The sequence below is a fragment of the Gavialis gangeticus genome, unplaced genomic scaffold (assembly GCF_001723915.1).
Source record: "Gavialis gangeticus isolate Ggan-Ray unplaced genomic scaffold, GavGan_comp1, whole genome shotgun sequence".
Classification (NCBI taxonomy): domain Eukaryota; kingdom Metazoa; phylum Chordata; order Crocodylia; family Gavialidae; genus Gavialis; species Gavialis gangeticus.
Genome location: NW_017729024.1, coordinates 162,343,027 through 162,357,313, shown reverse-complemented (window position 1 = coordinate 162,357,313; position 14,287 = coordinate 162,343,027). Strand labels below are relative to the sequence as shown.

General features: G+C 37.6%; 1 protein-coding gene across 3 annotated transcripts in view; it reads right to left on the bottom strand.

Annotated features, from left to right (window-relative positions):
* Window positions 1–14,287, bottom strand: part of ZFR (zinc finger RNA binding protein) — a 73,785-nt gene that overhangs the window by 4,971 nt on the left and 54,527 nt on the right. For 2 of the 3 annotated variants that reach the window (XM_019517997.1, XM_019517998.1), the window contains exons 9-17: window positions 13,506–13,696; window positions 12,924–13,043; window positions 12,348–12,493; window positions 11,819–11,981; window positions 10,502–10,707; window positions 10,117–10,267; window positions 8,921–9,062; window positions 3,947–4,044; window positions 3,038–3,133 (exon numbers count right to left, since the gene is read on the bottom strand). In XM_019517997.1, the coding sequence (XP_019373542.1) occupies window positions 3,038–3,133; window positions 3,947–4,044; window positions 8,921–9,062; window positions 10,117–10,267; window positions 10,502–10,707; window positions 11,819–11,981; window positions 12,348–12,493; window positions 12,924–13,043; window positions 13,506–13,696 (1,313 nt within the window). Of the gene's footprint in view, window positions 1–3,037; window positions 3,134–3,946; window positions 4,045–8,920; window positions 9,063–10,116; window positions 10,268–10,501; window positions 10,708–11,818; window positions 11,982–12,347; window positions 12,494–12,923; window positions 13,044–13,505; window positions 13,697–14,287 lie in introns of those variants that run through there. The other variant, XM_019517999.1, reaches the window with a different exon arrangement.

Here is a 14,287-nt window from a genome sequence, read left to right as displayed (position 1 = left end):
GAATGGCCTGGCAGGCCACATCCGGCCTGCGGGCCGCATTTTGCCCACCCCCGTTCTAATGCATACAGGCAAAGAAGTTGAATGCATGTTACAAAAACAACTTTAATTCTGACATTTCCTACTTTTTAGGTTCTTGCACCCTTTCAAACTTAACATTCCTCAAATTTAGTTTTCTGCTTGCAATTATAGGAAGGACTAAGAGCAACATCTCTACTTTTGTTTCCCAATATTTTCCATTAGGAAAGATTCTTGGGACCTTTTGAGACCTTTTAACATGTCCATTGTTTGCAACAGACAGACAGAATTTAAAGGGGGAAAATCCTGGGTTCAGAAAGTGCTTTTTCTTTGACCAGTGAAACTCCATTCAGGTTGGGCAAGACATTGGTTTCCCTCTGTGGGCAACATGCAAAAAATACTGAAAACAAACTTTCTAACCTAAAGCCCACTTACACTACTGCCAAAGCTGTGCCAGTAATGCCTCAGGTTGAGATCTGACAACCTCTTCAGGAGGGGTGGAGAGAGCTGTGTTTGGCACCTTAATGCACCACCCATCTTGGCCCTACATTGCAACAGAAGGTACCATGCGGTGAAGGGTCCTCACCCACTTCCTGGACTATGGGAAGGGAAGGAGTGGTTCTGGAAAGAGACATCACTTATGCTAGACCAAGCTTTCTCTAGATAACATATTTCACCCCTGAGGAGGATTGTCCACATTCAAACACTCCTATAGCTGAAGATGTAAGGTTCAAACTACCTATAATAGATGGTGATGGGGTTGTTACAGACGTTCATAAAATTGTCCACGTTTCTCTAGGGATATGCATTATGTATAGTCTTTACATGATTACAGACCATGCTTTTCAGGAAACTCCTGCTCACTGGGTATACAGTACAGCAGGTATAGAACAGTATGGCAGGGAACTGTTTGTTCTAGAAGTTGGAATATGGGTAGAGAACAAGTCAAGGGATTACATAAAGAAAAAGGGATGTTTTCAGGACTAAAAGGTGTCAGACGCACAGAAAAATTCAACTCTATTCCTACTTCTGACATTCTTCCATTATGATGCTGAACAAATGAAAGCACTACGTCTTGATGATAGCTATTAACTAATTGTTCCTCATTTTATAATCTTCCCATCTAGGAGACTCCTGTGCCAGATATGTAGAAGCACGGAGCACTTGCAACTCCAACTGAACTCACAGTCAGCACAACTGCAACTGAACAGCACAGTCTGGAGTGAGCCTACATTACAAATCTAGAGGTCCCAAGTTCTAATACTAGCTCCAAAACTAATTCCCTGCTAGGCCTCAAACAAACCTCTGGCTCAGTTTCTCTATCTGTAAAAACAGAAGCTCTCCAATATCTCACAGCAGTATGTTCATATTTGCAAGACACCTATATTTTATAGGCAATAAATGCTGTCACACAGTAACCAGTATGTGACCCAAACAATTAAGATGATAATGCATACTGCATATAGCAGTGATTCTCAACTGGGGTGACAGGGCACCCAGGGTGCTACAAAATCATCTGAAGTGTATTGCAGGGAGTAAGGAGGTAAGTGCAGGCTCATCCCTGCAGAGCTGTTCCTTCTCCCTTCCACCATTCACTGCCTGGCCCCAAGGAGATAAGCAAAGTTTCATCCCTGCCCAGCTGCTCTCTCTCCCTCCCATCCCAACAGCACCCAGCCCATGTGAGAAGGTAATAAAAACTAAGTTTTTGAAACTCAATTCCCAATTTACAAAGAGGTGCCTTGAGTTTTAAAAGGGTGAGAAACCCTAGCATATAACACAAAGGAGCAGAATTTACAAAGCACAGAACCCTAACTGGGGCATGTGTGAACTTTTAAATGTTTGATGTGTTCAACTTAAAGTTGCTTAGACAAAATAATTTTCTATATGCTTTCTTCTCTGCAGACAGTTCCTTTAAATACCAAAGTCTAGGAATACTAGGAAGCATATTTCATTGAAAAACAGAAGAATAAAATTATTTTCCTCTAGCACTTGCAACTGTTTTAAATAGCTGAAGCCTCAGTTTTGTTTTCCTGGAACTGAGCTAAAACTATAAATAATAAACTTCTTAATACATGGTTCCACATAAAGAAAAGTTAACATTGTGTTAAGGGCTTAAACTGTGAGGCTGATGCCAGAAGCCTGGAATTATGTTGATGATGGAAAGGCATGTCTGCATTCTTTTCCCTATAGCAGTGGGTTTTTTTTTGTTTTTTTAAGTCAGTGGTGCTCAATCTTTTTGCCCTGTGGGCTGGATGGGCAGTACCTGGTCCACTGATGGGCTGGATCTGGCTGGTGGGCCCAATCCAGCAGGGTTAAATCCAGCTGTGGGGAAGGGGGTAGAAATCAGCCCAATGCTGACCCTGGCTGTACAGGGAGGTAGGAGGCATGGCCTGGCCTTGATCCACTTGTGCAGGGCTTGGGAATCTGGCAACAGGGGAAGGGTGGCAGTATTAAATTAGTACTAACTTCTTGTCTGAGTATACACCTACACTGACGTGGCTTGGAGAACTTCCAGTGCACCCCCTTGTCAAAGCCAGACAATCACAGACTAGTATTTGGGTACTGTATCTCGCAATGGTGGCAGATATTAATGACGATAACAACAGAAAGGCTATTTTGTAGAAGCTGAGAGCTGCTACAGTTATCCAGGTACCTCTGACAAATAAATTTAAAGAAATCTGAGGAAAAATTCCAGGCAATTTGAAGTGAACTGATAAAAAATAATCACACTTAACCTGTCTCCATAAACTTAAGGTAAAAAATATATTACCAAAGAATTCAGAACTTTTAAACACTTGCTTTGTGGAAGAATACAAGTTAAGAAAAAAATCAAGCCCCAGAAATTACAGGGCACCAGAAGTCAGAGTTCTCTTTAGGGATTTAATTTAATTAGTTTGTTGAATGAAAACAAAGACCAATTCTTGATGTATGTGCTTTATTTAAAATAGGATTTTCAGCATTTTCTGACATGCAACAGCATGTTGCTACTCATGCATTTGGGGGTGATTTTAAGATTACTTACCCAGCTTGGAAAGTCAGACCAAGTTGGAACTCGCTGACAGAGGTCACGAAGAATACGTATGATAATCACACAGGACTGCAGACCATTAGCTCTAGCCTTGAGAGCAATACAAAATCATGTTAATTAATCCCATCACCTACAGAAAACAGGATTCACTGATAGGCTAAAACACCACTGTTCAATGGAAGCTCAGATACAGAATAGAAACAAATCACTCTACAACTTCATTCCATGAGCTGCCATTTACAGCAGTATTTTATGCCAGGGTTAGTAATTTAAGGTGGTAGAAGTCAAAGTGCACAGGTTATACAAGAATAACTTTTCTTGATCCCCTGTAGACTCTGATCCTTCTTCACTTGTAACGGTAAATCCAGTATCTTTCTACATTAGAAATAAAAAGAATAAAGTAAAGGTCTAAGAAGAATGTATAGAGACTGAAAGGTCAAGGGAGTCTGTTTGGTTTCTTTGTTGTGCCTTTGCCAGAATGCAAAGTCACTAAACCAAACAGTTGCTTCTCACCTTTCATTCCCTACACTTAATGCACTTAAAGAAATAGGAAAAGGTCTTAAATCTAAACACAAAGCTTTAAACACATATTCCATTATTTAAAGCAAAGTTACTCTGCAGCCTTATGGAATATATTACAAATACACAACATATGATTACTCAAAGCGAGTCAAACTTTCAACGTCGCCTTCTCAATGACCAGAAAAAAAGTCAAATCAGCAATAACCGCATAAAGCAGTTCTTCCAAACTGAACATTCTATGTTAACATTTTTCTGGTCATTAAATTTAAAGTATTGTTAACATGGGCAACCTTGGGTGTTTTCACACAGTCAAACATGTATATTGCAACTGAACTAGCATCTCATAAGGCTACAAGAAGAAAGTAAAATGATGTTCCGAACCTGGAACCACTTAGCGTGGCGTAGAGCAGCCAGAGCGTCAAGGCATTTTTGCCTGTCCAAGACGTCCGGTGGGTCTTTCACCATACCCGAGGTTACATCTAAAATGGATTGAATTGGCAAAATGCAGTGAGGAATGGGTGTTTGACCAGGTGAGCAAGACACTTCCTTAATGTAGCTTCAATGTCACACGTGCCATTTAGAGTTTAAACCCCTATCCAACAAATATTAGTGTTCAATAAAATTCCTTTTACTGGATTAAAGCATCAACCCAGTATAAAAAAAAAATAAAATCAAAAATAAAAATAAAAATCAAGAGCATAATAATTTTTAGCTCTCAATCTTAATTTTTAAATGCACTGCAAATCATGCAGCACTTTAAAGTTATGTACACATGCTACCTCTAGAAGAACACATTTCCCCTAAAATTAAATATTGCAGGAAGGATGGTTGGACACAGTGCACCAGCACAGAGAACACGAGACAGAAGGAACACAAAAATCCACTTCAACGTAGAATTTACAACAAACTCAGTTTGTTGAACAATTTTAATGGTTACATATTACTTGGGACATATTCTTGATAAAATGGTCCAAGTATAACAATCTCTGAAAGCACACAGAATCTAATGGAGATGTGAATTTTATCCATTTAAAAATCTAACACAAATTATTTTACTGTAAGAAATCTGACTGAGGAAATATGAAGTGTTCTCTATAATCCCAGAGTCTCATTACTTTTTACTAAATATTCCTCTAATTACTATAGCTCACATACCCATGGTATATATTTTCTAAATAAAATTGGGCCACGAAAAAGCATTGTGTTTATTAAGCCTAAAAAGGAGAAAGTAGTAAGAAGTAGCAGAAGCAATAGCAAAAATATTTGAGCGATAACAGAAATATAGTGGGCCTTATACATTTAAATGGTCAAAAAAAGAAAAAGGGATTTGACACATTGCTATTTATAGTCCAAAAAGGACCTTCTAATAAGACTGGAAATTCCAAATTACTTTACGGTAGCTTCTGGCAGGTTTCAGTAGCTTCTGAAGGTAATCATTGACCTAAAATAATTATTATTTTTAGACTATATGTATCATCATCATATTCTATTGGAAAAAGGCCTTTGTGAAAATATGCCAGTACTAAAAAACAGAAGTATACTAGATGAAGAAAAATTCAAATTTGGCTTATTCAGACATGGGGTGCATAAGAAAATGTAGTTTTGTTTAGTAAGACTCAACATAAATAAAGCAAAGAACCAAACAAAAATAGTATATAAAGAGACTTATGAGGCATACTAACAATAAAAATGGTTTGGGAACACTGCAGAGAAAACTTTGATGCTAGTTACCAACATACAAATGTAGGTAAAGGCAACAGAATATTAGGATGCACCAACAGTTAAAGCACAAATAAATCACAAAGGCTATTGGAACTCTGCAATATTATATCTAGAAAACTGTATACAGATTTAGTAACTTTTAATGGGAAATATTTTGTTGCTCTGCACAAGGAGAAAAAAAACAAAAGAGCAAGAATTGTTGGGGAAAATTCAGATACCTCAGATATTCAAAATTCTGAAGAATTATTATAAAGCAAAATGAAGAAAAATTCACCATTAACAAGAGGTTCACAGAGCAAAGACATTAAAAAGTAAAACTACTTTACTCAAACAATAGGAAATCGACAGTAAAGAGTTGTCAAGTAAGGTAATCAATGTGAAAAAGGAAGACTTGAAATAAGAGACAGGGATATGGTTAGAGAAGAACCCACAAGGGGGGAAAATGGCAAAGCAAGGAAGTAAAACTGGAAAATTAAAAAAAAAGCCATGGGTTTGATGGGCTAAGTGGTCTTTGCGAGTCAGTCAATAATTTCCATTCCTAACACTGGTGTGCAAATAGGTGTCATTGTGCAATCTTTCAGAATAATAATTTACTACATACTTTGAAACTCCAGTAAGTGAGTTTCTAGTGCAAACACTTCAAATTTGGAAAACATTTTTCTTAGGAAACATTTACATTTGAATGCACAGGAGAAATCTTGCTTTATACTGTGAACAGATCTGAAACATGCCATGCACCATTAATAAAGGAGACTGCATGAATAACCTTAGAACTTAAAGCTATTGTGAAATTCAGAAGATGCCAAGGCACCTATTGCAACTGAGAATAAATTTTGACTGAAAATAATATTAGGAAACTTGCAAAATTTCATGTGGATTTTTGCACCTGTTTTACGTTTCAAGTGGATTAACCCCTTAAAATACTACAGTACTAAAATTAAGACTCCTAACCTTACTGCTCTATTAACCTAAGAGAGAGGCTAAATTAATTTAAAAAAACACGAGTGCAAATTCTTAACCTAAATAACTGCGTTCTATGAATAGCCTAAATAATAAGGGGTTAATCTTCAATTAGAGACATGCTGTGTCCACACTATTTCTTCATTAAAAGTTAACAGGTATATCAATTTCAGTACGTTTCAACATGTGAAAAACATTACCCAGTCAACTATTTCAAAACTAGTGTGAACACTGCTTAATTCTGAAGAGAGACAAAGACAAAAAGAAAAACACAAAGTAACAGTAAATGCTAGGACTATGCAACCAAAACCCCTCCTTTGTGTAACATGGCAGGTGTGACACTGAGCTTTAGAAAACCTTGGTCAAAAATCCTTCCGATGTCTTGGCAGCAACCCCTGACAGGAATCAACTCCCTCTGCTAGAAGGCCTGCTAGAAGGCTTTGGACCGGGGCTGATAAGCTAAGGATAAAAAAGACACACACATACACACATATATACTTTGCTTGCTGAAGGAAAGACTCCACACAGCAATGGTTAGAGCATTTGACCATGTCAGATTTGATGTCAATTCCAGGAAACTGCGTAACTGTCAAACGCACAATACTGTAGGGAACAATTACTATGCGATTAACAGTTTTCTTTTTTTTTTTTATTCTTTTGTCATGTAATGGAATTATTGCATATTAACCATGATTCTATTCACATGCAAGTCACAGGCTTATCTTTACTCAAACTGTTTCTTCCAGCAAAGCCTTCCTTACTACCTGAACCTGCTCCCCCAAAAGCCAGCTAAAGACTTTCAACCCTTGTAAGACACAGAGCATTAGCAGCTGCAGTAAGAGAATACACACACATCCTGTTGTTCTGCAGCAAGTTAGCAGCATTCTTCATCAGCCCTTGTTTACTGCAATAATTTGCAATGAAATCCTCTGTATTTTATTCTTGTTTCACAAGACAGAGTTTCGGCACATACATTTTACACTGCTCAGTGTCTTGAAGTATAAGCAATTTACTTTTTGTTCAATTTTGTTTCCCTAAACTCAGAATGATCATTCTAACTCAAGTTTGGGTCAGACAAAAATACAGATTTGTTTCCTTTAGGAGGCATAACTTATCAAGGAATTTATTGAAAACACCTGCCATTTGTTTTATTTTTGCCTTTGTATAAATTTCTGAAGGCCCAAAACAAATTTCACTTAAGTTCAGCACAGTGGTATGGACTGATCATGTAATTTTGTATAGCACATTGAAGGATATAGGAAAATGTTAAAATTAGTCTAATTAATATCTATAATCAAAAAGATTACGTTGAAGGTTTCCCTTGTTAACTATTCAAGTGAAAAGCTACACCCAATTCCATTCCAGAAGTAAACAGAAATAGTTTGGTTTGATATACTAATTTGTACAAAGCTAGTGATACACACAGCTGAGCAATCATGTACAGAGCACTGCTAAAAATACAATCCAGTCCAGAGAATATCTTCAAGCTTCATTTTCTGGTGGACAGATTGGCTCTGATAACAAAGCTCAATCATAATGCACTCATCACGAATATAGAACATCTAATACAATAAACCACCTCAAATATTTTAAAGGACAAATACAAATGCTGAGATGGGAAAGAAAATTCTGTGCCTTCCTTCTCTCTATATATATACGCATATACACATGCAAACGTATACATATACACATATGCTTCCCCCACAACCTGCATCATTAATATAAGTTAATATAGCCTTAAATTGCCTAATGGTAACTTCATATTCAAACACCAGAACCTTGGTTGTTATGAGCTCTTTTCAACTATGAAAACACAGCATGAAAGGAAACAAAGTTAATTTTATCTGACCCATAAAACAACAGAACCAACATACTGCAGACATGAATCATGCTTGTTGGCTTAAAAGCTTTTGGAGCTTTGAAAAGTGTTACAGAATAGACCCTAAAGCAACACTGCTGGCACCAGGAGGATTGCATATTTCACGAACGTAAACTGGTTTACAAGTTCCAACTTCCATTTCAACTCAACGACCAAGTCACTTCTTAGTACTGTACTATGGGCTTACCCATTTGGGTAAAATACTGATTGTAATACCAGGAACACAAATATTCTTAAAAGCATGCCAAACCAAAGAGCAACCTCAGCGAGCTGGAAAAATTCACATCTTCTTCCAAACAAAACCAGAAAGTCTTTGAGCATCTAAATCATTTTACAAGTGCAAGATCTTCATCAATGTAATTTTAAAGACACGAGTGGTGGGCAAGACTGATTCACTTTAAATCCAGAATATAAATATTTTTATACAACCTTTACAGGGTAAGTCCTGTCTGGCAAGTCTGCTTGTAGCCACTTGCTATAAAACCTTTAATTTTTCAAATAGCTTAATGATTTCAGAGACAGAAAATAAAAAGACAATTTGGGATCTTTTCCAGAAAACTGAGGTTGGACATAGGTTAGAAAAAACAATAATTTAACTAAATAAATGCAGCATATTAGCATTTATTTTTAGCAAGTATTCTCTGCTAAATCTGGTTGTTGAAAGAGCAGGATTTCCATCAAATACATGTATGTGCCAGCATGTTGCCTTCGAGGACCTTAACGCCATCTTAAGCAGAAAAGATAAATTTATATAACAGATAATATAGAGGTAGCATCTTAAACAACTTTCCAACCTCCATCCCTCATGTTCTCCTCACGAATGATTGGAGATGTCAGTGTGATAGTAACTTGCATTTTGGGTTCCACACATGAATTCAATATTATAGCTGCTTCTGGAACTGCACACTTTATGTCATACTTCTCAGGACTTATCACCTAAATAATGACAAACAGGTAGCATTTGTTAAGATATTTCACTTCTACTGGTATTCATCAAAAAGAATAGAGAAATAGGGAAGCCAACTTGAACATCCTTCTGAAAGGTCAAGAAGCTGGAATACTACAGTGATGTCTGCTTGACAGTTGTTCTGTTACCTGAAAATGTTGTTCTACTGAATTAGGGTTTTTAAAAATATATGGTCTTACACATAATTTCAGTCATTAATGAAAACATGTAGTGGGTACCCTTCAGAACATCAGAGAGAACATTCGCACATAAAATATGTTAAAATAAGGGGCCAGATTCAGCATTTTAAATTGAGGATTCCCCTGGATTGTAGTTGTCTTTGGATGGCATAAAGCTGATGTAGTGGTTCTTATGCCATCACTCCAAGTACAATATGAACTGCTAGGCTAATTCTCTTCCTGGTTGTTGACCCCTTTGCCCACATGGTTTCAACAACCAGCTAACGTGATAACAGAAGAGAAACAGAGTTGTTTCCAAGTAATCAGAATGACTTGTCCCCAAGAACGTTATTTAAAACTTGCCTCCTGTGACTGGTACCACACGAACCTATTAGTGTCTCTGGAAGTGAAAGCTGCTATTTGGACAAAAAGGTAATCTTCTACCACCTTCTGCCTCTTTATTTAAAGCAGGGGTGGGCAAAATGGCCCACTCTATCTGGCCTGCAGGGCCCCTAAAAATTTAGAAAATTAATATTTATCTGCCCCAGGCTACCTGTCATATGGACCTCGTTGGTTTGCCAAAACTCAGTAAGCGGCCCTCCACCTGAAATAAATTGCCTGTCCCTGATTTAAAGGAAAGGGACACAATATATATAAGCAAACAGCTCCATGCTCATGAACTGGATCTCACTTCCAAACACTACATGGGTACACATAATTAAAATTATGAACACAAATATAAGTTCTTGGAAGCGCAACCAATGTTCTATGCCTTGATATCAAATTTAGAGCTGTTAGCACCACACATCTTGCATTTATGGCACCTTCATAATAATCCAAATCAAATTTTCTAAACTGTACTTACTGCAAGTTGCTTGGGAAGACTTTCTGCAATACGACTGAGTAATGTCTTTGAAGGTTTCTCAGCACACAGCAAAACAAGGTTAACGTTCCGGTCTCCACGGAGAAGCAAGCCTTTAGCTAAAACTCCTACTCGTAAAACTCCTTTCAAGGCTCTGTGGAGAAGTAAAGAAAAGAAGGTGGCATTTAAAACATTATTCATGATTGTAATAAACTAAGATGACAAAAAAGGAGTAAAAGACAGCACTCTACATGTCTGGATACCAGAACCTAAAAAAACAGAATCAAAAGAGCAATTAAAGAAGATGTAGGGAAAATGCACAGGATGATTTCTCTCAGCTTAAGATTTCAACAGTAAATTAATAAACAGATTAAAAAAAAAAATGTACCTGTCTTTACTGCCATCTTTTTTATCATCTCCTTCTTTGTTCTTACTTTTTTCATGGTCAGTCATGCTGTCAGACACAAGTTTCAGAGCACGCTCTGTAATGGAAACTATTTTTTGAACTGCCTGAAGTTCTTCCTCAGTTGGATAAATAGCTGCATGTTTTGTCATTACGTAACGGTCATCAGATGAATCTGGGCGGCGTAGAGGCTACATGGAGAAAAAGCATATTTCTGATATCCAGGTAAAGGTACTGTAATAAATACTAGCTTTCTTTTAAAGCCATCTGTTCACTACCATCTTATATTCAAAACAGATCCTCCCACCACACCCTGGCCCTCTCATGGAATTATATCCAAGGCTGATCAACATGCACATTTCATACATACAGCTGTTGACCATCAATACTCTAATTGGCTTTACACAGGCAGACCTTACATGCATAGAGGAGTTGCAATGAAGCAGATAGTTTAGCATATTGTGTACTGCTTTCTTTTCAAGCCCTTCATTAGAGAATAACCCAGAAACAGATTAAGATAATAACAGAGAAGACTAACATATTTAACGCAATTCTAAGATGAGATCCATCCCCCTGGCAAAAAATCCCAACGAAACCAAACCAACCAACCAACCCACCCCCCCAAAACAAAACAAAATCCTGTCTTAGGATCAACCATCACAGCTGGGAGCCATGTGAACTTGCTGTGCAGGGAGCCCAGCTGGGACAGGGGCAGCATAAGTAGCATGCAGTGGCAGCTTTGCTCCCTGCCTGGATTCCCTTCCTACTCCCCTCCCTCACTGACAAGGAGCCAGGCAGGGAAGGGGGAGTCTGCATATGCTGTGGTCTTCAGCCTGCTCCACACTACAGGAAGCAGCTGTGCTACAAGCTAGATACTGCACCATAGTGATTTCTCCTTCCTTGTCCTGCTCCCTTCTCCCCTCCCTTTTCCAGTCTCCCCACAGAAGAGGTGGGGAGGGGGAAGGAGAAATCTTCACTGTGCACAGATGCTTCCTGCAGCAAAGGGCAGGGGCAGCTTCTTCCACACAGCTTTCTCTGTACCTGCCTCCTTAATGCTGGTCTCTTGCCACAGCAGGGGGGGGGCTGGGGGCAAATTTGAAGACAATCCCTCAATAATTATGATCTAGACATGGAAAATCATAATTGTGTTATAATGTATGATTTTCCATGTCTAGAATCCAGTCATGGGGGGAGGGGAAGGTGTTGTAAATTTAAAGTTGTCTTAGATTCAGGTAAATACAGTAGATAATAGATGTAACACCAAGACTTCAGCCTCTTAGACTTCAAGTAAAAAAAACTCACAGCTGGTCCCTGGGGCTGAGGTGGCATTCCTGGTCTAACTCCCAGTAGGCCTAGAGGTCCAGGAGGACCATGAGGATATCCCCCATCAGGTATTCTGCGACGGTCATCCCAATGATGTTGCTCCTCTTCCATCCTCCTCCAGTACATGTCCTCTTCATAGCGTCTAAATCAAATGAATAAAGAGCATACTATAAAGAACACCAAACTATAAAAGTATGATTGTTCTAAAAATTATTTAATTAATATTATTCCCTAGCTCATGGTCTAGTACTGGAGAGCTCCAAATATTAGCTAAAAAGGATGGTTGTTTAAAGCATCCTTACTCTAAAAAAATTTATTTTAGAGACCTAACTTCCCCAGATGAATTGAATGCAAAATGCCAAGAGCTGTACCGCAACATAACTAAAGACAAAAGGGCATGGACTCCTCATTGTGAACAACCAATAGAAGATAATTATAGAGGACAGATTCCATGCCAGAAAATCAATCATGATTGCAAGGCTTGTCTGAATTATCATACTAGACGTACCTCATTTCCATCCTCCAGCGCTCTTCCTCTTCTCGTCTTCTCCAATATTCTTCTTTTTGCATTTGCTTTCTCATCTTCTCTTCTTGAATTTTCCTTGCTCTGATACTAGGTTTTACTTCTACTTGCAAATCTGGATTTACTTTTTTCTGTTTCATAGATATAAAGCAATGTTAGCTTTATTCTTCATTTCACTCCAGTCACAGGAAATTTACTCTATATTTTGTTAGCATGTCAAACACTAGTAGTTTAGAATATAAGATACTTAGATAAAATTACATGTGATGTAATTGCAAGCAGAAGACCAGAGAACGCTCAGAATTCATTTAAAATATTGTGACATCACAATATCTTCCCATAATTAACTTCAGGAAAAATGTTATATTAAATGCGAGTCTGATGCTAATGCTATACTACCTCTAATTTGTAGCAAAGGCTGAAGGACCTAGACTACACTGCACTAGATTAACATCTCCAAACCTACCCTCTAGACTTGCCTTGAAACATTCTATGATCTTAACAAGGTATGGAAAGTAGTATCTAGTAAAGTTTAAAGCAATATGCAGTATCAGTACTAACTTTATACTGAAGTCTGTGCCGCCTTCCTTTTAGATGCATCTCCTTGGCATTAGGATCATTAAAACTGCATTCACAAAGTTTGCAGTGGAAGCGGATCACTTTTCCTTCATCATTCCGCACCTTGAAAATAAAGTGGCATTAGCGCTTTGCTTTTTTAAAACAGAACTGAATTGCGCAACTCAACACAAATATGAATTCAGGCCTACTAAAAATATGCTAACACATTTAGCATGTAATAAATTAAATAAAAACACCCCGTGGGCTTCACTGTGCCATGTATTGAACCAACAGAAGAATGCCAAGATTTTGCCTCCAAAGTTTAGTCTTAAAAAACAGCTGTTAATTGATTCCTTATAGTAAAAGGAATTAAAAAGCCAAGCCAAAAACAGTGAAAAGTCCAAATAAGACCCAAACCTTATGCATGCACTTCATGTTATCTACTACAAGTAGTTCCCTTGATTTCAAAGTGATCACTCTTAACATGAATTTGCACTCTTAGCACATGCAAGTCTTTGCAGGACCACAACCTTACTTATTATTAAATACATACTGGAAAAATAATACACATTTTCAAATTAATACCTCTTCCACATAGTCATGACCCACAGGCTGAACATCACTCTGTAAAGCAGCAAGAGTTGTGGGTGTTACTGGTTCAGATGTTGCATCTGGTTTAACTTCTTGTGTCTGTACTGTAGCAACAGGAGTGGTCTTAACATTTTCAGCGGCTTTCATTTCATCCAGTTTGTTTGTTGTTTGTAGTTTATTACCACCTAACAATCAAAAGTTTAAAACAAATTGTTAATTGTTTTATACTGTTAAAATGATGATACAATTACAAATACGTAATTTTATAATTACTTAAAAAATGATTGAAACCCCTTGTAAATACTAGTAACCATAACGTGTAATACAGCGAATTTTTTAGCTATAACCAGTGATAATGTTTTTCAGTGTAATAACATAGAAATTTAATCCTGTCAATTCAACTTTTCTCTCTCAGAAGAATAGACTTTGCAGTTTTGCACTATTGAGGCTTTTATTAAATCCAGCTCAGTGCTTTGCCAGGAAGCAAGACTGAGGGCCAGAAAAAAAAATCCAGATAAGCAATCCACATTGTGTTGTCATAATTAGCCCACTGTGGGACTATAAAAAGAATCTGTATTGCATAGAGCAAAATAAAGTGGTCCAGAACGTCTAATATATGCATTAAACAGAACATTTAGCCCTCAGTGCTGCAAATGCTCATACATATAATTAATGCTTCCCACTACTAGTAGTCCTTAAAACCAATGTTGCTCCTATGCATGAAGTTCAAACACATATTTGAGCATTTGTAGCCTTGAGTCCTTAAAAACCACACA